The sequence below is a fragment of the Citrus clementina genome, unplaced genomic scaffold (assembly GCF_000493195.1).
Source record: "Citrus clementina cultivar Clemenules unplaced genomic scaffold, Citrus_clementina_v1.0 scaffold_6, whole genome shotgun sequence".
NCBI lineage: Eukaryota > Viridiplantae > Streptophyta > Magnoliopsida > Sapindales > Rutaceae > Citrus > Citrus x clementina.
The window spans coordinates 549760-556594 of NW_006262139.1; the positions used below are offsets into that span (position 1 = coordinate 549760).

Genomic DNA, 6835 nt, shown 5'->3' on the forward strand with positions numbered 1-6835 from the left:
AGTTTAAATGTTCAATGATTCTCTAAATCGAGATATTTGTATTCAAGGCATCGCTGTTTGATCCTAATTTGTGATGTGGTCAGGTAAACAAAGGCGACCTATTAACTAAAAAGAAAAAATAATTAGACATAATCTTAGGAGTGGACAAATAACCCAACCCGATCCGCTAGTAATACCTAATTTTAATTTTAATTTATTTGATTTCATAGTAGTGATTTTTATCTTTTGTTGAAACTTAGTAAAAAACAATTGACTTAAATGAGATAATTATATTGAAACGATCTTCTAATAACTAAAATATTTTGTAAACAAGCTCAAAGTAATAAAAAAAGGCTCAAAATTACTCATAATCTAAATATCATCTTAATTGATCCGAATACGACTTTAACCCGAATCCAACGTGATCTACATATAATCATAACCCAATTCAATCCAAAATTAAGTCAAATTTTTTATTTGATTCGATCTGATTCAAATACATTTTTTCCAATCCAATCAATACAAAACCAATCAAATTGATCTGAACCCCAATTTACACATCCCTAGCCTCAATGTACTAAAACTCCAAACTCAAAACAATCACCTCTCACTGAACACTTTTAAGACTTTCCTTAGTATAGTTTTTTAAATAGATCTTATTTAAATAAAGATTTTATAGGCAGAGCTTATACGCAAAAAAAAATTATTTTGTTTGGCTGTCAATAAAAACTTTTATTAAAAATTATAAAATTATTTTAATATATAAATTTTTTAAAATTATGTCATGAAACAAAAAATGAGATTGTCAAATAAGTTAATTTCTATTTTAAATATTTTAATTTTTTTAAATTAATTTCTATTTTAAAATTTTTACTAATAGAGATAAAATAATTTATTTAACTTTTAAAAGTTTTATTAAAAAATAAATAATAACAAAAATTTTAATAAGAACTTGTCAATTAAATAAACACTTGACTTATTGCATAAGTTATAGCAAACACGCACGAAAAGAAAAACCAAAAGCCACAAACGTACGGCCAACGAGGCGGCCACTGTGAAGATCGTTGTTATATTCTCGTCGCCGCTGGTTCCCTTCCTTCCCTCGTAGCAGGGCTGTGATTCCCACAATCCCACCTCCTGCGCGACGTGTTTCCATCGATCGCTGCAGCTATCGCGCTGTGATTCCGTCGATCACTGTCGTGCTGTGGTTCCATCGACTGCTACTCCTGCCGCGTTGTGACTGTGAGTTCTGTTATTTATTTATTTTTTTAATACTATTTTCTCCGCAAATGCTTCATTCGATTGAATACTACTGCTTAAATCAGATTTCTACTATGTTTTAGTTTCAATCGCGAGGATTGAAGAAGCTAAGTAATTAAATTAGTAACATAGTTAGTTTCGGATCTATATTTGTTCTAATTTAAATATCTAGTGCGTTAAAATTTGTCTATCTCTTTCGTCTTCTCTATTTGCTTCGCTTGTCCTTTGTTATTTTTATTTTCTGGTTTCTTGGAGTGGAGACATTGCAGAAACATACGTCTGCGTGTGGGTGTTTTTGTTTTGGTACAACATGTGTACCACCAAATCACTTTGTATTGATTATTTGCTTCAGCACGTAATACGCATATCCTGTGCCGCATGTTAAACTAGTGGATGTGGACATGGTTTTAGACTATGGCTAATGGAGAATTATTAGAATCTTGATTACGGCAGCCAGCATCATAAATTTATTCCATTGACAAACTCTTGCTTCTTTATACCGTATGGTAAAAGATGAATATAAGATAGATGCGAATCTAAAGGTTTCAGGTTCAGTTTGTAGAGAGTGTAAAATTAACAAATACACGGATTTAAAAGTTATTGTGCATTTATAAAGTTTATTTGCATCGTGTGGTGGTTTTAGATTTGGCTTTGTCGGCATTGCATTGGTCGTATTTCATGTTCCATGGACCATGATAATATAAATAAAAGGAAGCTTCCTTGAGCTTCAGTTAATGGTATGGAAGTGTTTTAGCTTAAAGATCTAAACTTGGGAGATTAACTAAGAAAGTGGAAACAGAGCATATGGTCTTCTTTTTTTTTTAAATAAATATTCTTTGTTTCTAAAAAGTGCTATTTGTAAAATAGGTTTGGTTTAGTTTTTGAAAAAAACCAAACTGAACCCGAATCTCCAAAGTCTTACCCACACTCGTTTAATGTTTCATCTTTTCGGTGTGTAATTTCCAAGTCAGGTTTTAGGTTTAGGGTTTCTCGAAATTCACAATGGAGACATCTAAGGAAACTACCACTGCAGCTCCAAACATGGATTTGATGATTTACAATTCGATGACGCAACAGAAAGAACTTTTTACGCCAATTGTTCCTGGCAAAGTTGGCATGTACGTCTGTGGCGTCACCGCATATGACCTCAGCCATCTCGGCCACGCTCGTGCTGCCATCTCCTTCGACATTCTTTACAGGTAATTCTTGTCAGATTAATGAGCTCTTCACGCCAATTGTTCTTTGTTTTTTCAGCTAAACTGATTTTTTGTCAAAAGATGAGTTTTTTAACATAGATGTTAGCTTTTGTTGATTCAACATGTCTAGTGAGTAATTAAATAAAAGCTAACGCTACTCTGTATGGAGTTTCTGGCACTTTAGCCCAAAAAAATGATCTGAACTTGATATTATTTGATAAAATTAGAAATCAATCCAAACCATAAATAATGTGTAAATATATAAATTGAATAGAAATCTATCTACAATATGGATGGTGATTATAGGAATATAATAGATCTACCTTTAAGCACTCTTTGTATCATGTAGATTATCAACAATGGCTGTGCATATGTGGTTGAGGGAGATGTTTTCTTTGATGTTGAAAACTCTCCAAAACTCTCCAAACTATGGCCAATTATCGAGACAGCGGTTGGAAAACAATAGAGCTGGTGAGCGTGTAGCTGTTGACCCTCGAAAGCATAATCCCGCTGACTTTGCCCTGTGGAAGGTTTGAAAATTATATTCCTATTGAAGCTACTAAATGTTGACATTTTTATTATTTTTTTTAATAAATACTTTAAAAGGTAAGTGGTGGGTGAAGCCCAAATCGATTTGTTTTAGCCCTTACCTCCAGGAATCAAACTCGGGTGGGAAGCCGAATAAAGTTGCTTGAAAACAATTTGGACATGACATTTTGTCTTGGTCATTTATAATCTGATTATTTTTTTCCCTTTAACTTTGCAGGCAGCAAAGCCTGGAGAGAAAAGTTGGGACAGCCCATGGGGTCAAGGAAGACCAGGGTGGCACATAGAATGCAGTGCCATGAGTGCGTGTTATTTGACTTTCAAGTTTGATATCCATGGTGGTGGAATTGATTTGATTTTTCCGCATCATGAGAATGAGATTGCCCAGAATCGTGCTGCTTGCCAAGAGAGCTGTGTAAGGTACTGGATGCACAATGGCCATGTGACTATCAACAATGAGAAAATGTCAAAATCCTCGGGCAATTTTCTCACAATTCACCAGGTGAGCCAAGCGCCTGCTTTGGTCTGCTCTTTCAAAGTGAGCTGCAGTTTCATGGTACTAGTGTTTGACGCATCTTACTTTTGTAGATTACTGAGCGATATCATCCCCTGGCCTTGAGACACTTCTTAATAAGTGCACACTATCGTTCTCCCCTCAATTACTCAGTCATGCAACTGGAAAGTGCATCAGATTCTATTTTTTACATATATCAGGTTTGAAGCTTATTTAGGTACTAAACACTTTTCATTAGATTGTTTGTCAAGTTCGGCCGGCATCTTAATCTATATGCACCCACTTCTATTCTTGTTGAATTTCTAGCAGATTTTGTTTATTCTACATTGCAATCGGTTAACTGATATGGCACGAGAAACTTAGTTTAGATAGAATCTCATGCTTTGTTTTCATCAATTACCACTTGAATGCATGAATAACTGTGTTTATTAAGTTTATCTGTTCTTACTTCTTTGAAGTTGTTTGAAATGTTGTTAATGTGTTTGGCAGATAAGAAAATGATAGAAAGAGAAAGAAAATAACAGAGAAGATACTTGAATCAATGTTGTCAAAAATGATTACAAGAGTTGGTTTATATAGTAGCTTAAAGGAATCTATCTAACTGATTAATGAAGCTACTGGAATCTGTTTTACAACTGAAATAAGTTTGTTACAAAGAAAGCCAGCATGTATAACGATCGTTGACACGTCAGCTCTTGAGCTGGAATCACCTGCTCTGTTGTTTATACAGTTAATGGTGCTCTCATCATTTCTACTCACATATGCTAACAGAAGTTACTACTCCACAGAAGTGAGGAGGAAACGAATACTGAAGATGCATGTACATTTTTGTACCTATATTAATACATTTGAGTTTGCTGTACTTGTTTAGACATTGCTAGATTGTGAAGTTACTTTATCAGTATTCCAAGAAGATGATGGCAAAAAGGATCGCATCAGTGCTCCTGCTCAACTTTGCTTCAAGAATCTACAAGATAAATTCTATGCAAGAATGTCATATGACTTGAACACATCACACCTACTAACTGGTGCCTTCCAAGATGCCTTGAAATTCAGAAACAATCATTTGAACATGCTCAAGGTACTCATTTGGTACTTGGTTGGAAATGTGACCCCCTCCCCCCCTCTTCTTTCTTCTTTGTCAGTGTTTGTATGTGTGGAATAACACTTTCTTTTTTAATATTAAAAAAAACCCTTTTTTGGTTTATAATTGCAGAAGAAGCAACCCAAGAATCAGCAATTAGTCATGATTCGGTCTCTTCGTAAAATAAAGAACAAGGTTAAAGAAGTACTAAAAGTTCTGGGATTGCTGCCACGCAGCGGTTTCTCTCAGGTCAAGAGGCCTTTCTGATCCTTTTGCTTGTTTTTGTTGATATTCTCCATTTATTTGATAGTTAAGAGCTGAACAAAAATGTTTTTGGACAGGTTTTGCAGCAGTTAAAAGACAAGGCATTAAAGAGAGCAGGACTGGTGGAAGCTAATGTGTTGTTTATGATTGAGAAAAGAGCAACAACCAGAAAAAACAAAGATTTCTCAATGAGTGATCATATCAGTGCTGATTTAAGCACAAGGGGGATTGCACTCATGGATGCGGGCAATGAAACATTTTGGAGACCATGCGTTCTAGTTTGTAATCCTACGGCCCTTTGAATTTGCGTATTATTCTTAATATCTAATTAAATCCACACAAAACGTATCACCACCTCAACGAAATTGATTTGATTGGATTACATTATTTGAATTACACACAAAAAAACATTAAAAGAATGAACGTCAATCATAATTCATAAACTATATATGTAATGTTGAGATTTTTAAACTTTAATACGTAAATTTTTTTGGCTACCCGTGCACGTTAATTATGTTGCGGAAACGCGGGTTGAGCAATTACCAATACTGCGACTTCTGGAAGATAATTTTACTAACAATGAGAATTTATAAAAGTGGGAGAAACTCTCAACACCTAAAATCTCAATACACCTAAATGGAACCTCACTAGAACACTCAAGTGGAAGCTCTCACAAATCTCTCAAAGAACTCACTTGCAATTGCTCTTTACTTCTCTTAAATTGAGATGATGATAAATGAACAATGACCCTTCTATTTATATGAACCGTTGCTCACTTACCACTTTCAATTTGGCTACAACTTGCCAAATTGACAAATTGAATTTAGAATGAATAATCAATTTTGGTGGGCAATAAAATCTTCATGCATGCATGGCAACAACCTGTCAAATATTTGTGCCACCAACCTCCAATTTGTCAAGAAAAACCGTGTGGAAAAATAAGCTTTGGTGGGCTGACTTTTCAACAATTCTCCACCTCAGTGAAAATTTAGTAAATCTGAGCCGACTATCAACAAACTACCTTCCAGTCTCTGCCTTCTCTGACTGCTTTTAAACTTGGAGGATGTTGATCAAGTTTAGACAATGCTCAAACTTGATCGTTGTCACAACCTTGGTCAACATATCTGCGAGATTATCTACAGTCTTAATTTTCTAAAGAAAAATCTTCCCCTCATCAACAATTTCCCGTACAAAGTGAAATCGCACATCAATATGCTTCGTACGTGCATGATAAACCTAGTTCTTCGTTAAGTGAATAACACTTTGACTGTCGCAATACACATTAATGTGCTCCTGTGCCAATCCCAAGTTTTCAAGCAAGCTTTGTAACTAAATAGCCTCTTTAACAGCCTCTGTAATTGTCATGTACTCGGTCTCTGTGGTTGACAGTGCAACTGTAGACTGTAGTGTAGACTTCCAACTGATTGGCCCTCCAGCAAAGGTAAATACATATCCGGTGGTTGACCGTCGTTTGTCCAAATCACCAGCATAATAAGAATTGACGTACCCGATCACACATTGACCAAGTGTATCATCTTGCTCAAACAATAAACTAACATCCATGGTCTTTTGAATGTATCGTATAATCCATTTCACAACTTGCCAATGTCCTTTACCAGGATTATGCATATACTTGCTCACTATACCAACTGCATGTGAAATATCAGGCCTTGTACACACCATTGCATACATCAAGCTACCCACTGCATTTGAATACGGAACTTGTAACATGTATTCTCATTCCACATCTGTTGAAGGGGATAATTGTGCAGAAAGTTTGAAATGAGAAGCCAACGGGGTACTTACAAGTTTTGTCTACTCACTCATGCCAAATTGTTGTAGTACCTTCTTCAAATATTGCTTCTGAGACAAGCTTACTTTGCCACAAGCTCTATCTTTGCATATCTCCATGCCAAGAATCTTCTTAGCTTCACCTAAATCTTTCATCTCAAACTCTTGATTGAGTTGAGTCTTCAACTTCTCAATCTCATC

The 6835-nt window shown here is 35.3% G+C and overlaps 1 protein-coding gene across 2 annotated transcripts; it reads left to right on the forward strand.

Moving 5' to 3' along the window:
* Positions 1–977: 977 nt before the first annotated feature.
* Positions 978–5198, forward strand: LOC18038658 (cysteine--tRNA ligase 2, cytoplasmic). Of its 2 annotated transcripts, none has more exons than XM_024181497.1 (8): positions 978–1221; positions 2207–2438; positions 2785–2965; positions 3202–3483; positions 3570–3695; positions 4367–4576; positions 4712–4828; positions 4921–5198. In XM_024181497.1, the coding sequence occupies exons 2-8, from the start codon at positions 2242–2244 to the stop codon at positions 5143–5145; spliced, it is 1338 nt and encodes a 445-aa protein (XP_024037265.1). In that variant the 5' UTR covers positions 978–1221; positions 2207–2241; the 3' UTR covers positions 5146–5198. The 2 variants fall into 2 exon arrangements, with proteins under 2 accessions (XP_024037265.1, XP_024037266.1); XM_024181498.1 differs by having other exon boundaries at positions 2211–2438.
* Positions 5199–6835: the final 1637 nt, after the last annotated feature.

What these genes read in the sequence shown, in the direction of transcription:
- LOC18038658 (XM_024181497.1), top strand. Translation starts at nt 2,242, where the DNA reads ATGGAGACATCTAAGGAAACTACCACTGCAGCTCCAAACATGGATTTG. An exon ending in ATTTTCTCACAATTCACCAG is followed by an intron (nt 3,484 to 3,569) that starts GTGAGCCAAGCG and finishes TTACTTTTGTAG; the next exon opens with ATTACTGAGCGATATCATCC. An exon ending in ATCATTTGAACATGCTCAAG is followed by an intron (nt 4,577 to 4,711) that starts GTACTCATTTGG and finishes TTATAATTGCAG; the next exon opens with AAGAAGCAACCCAAGAATCA.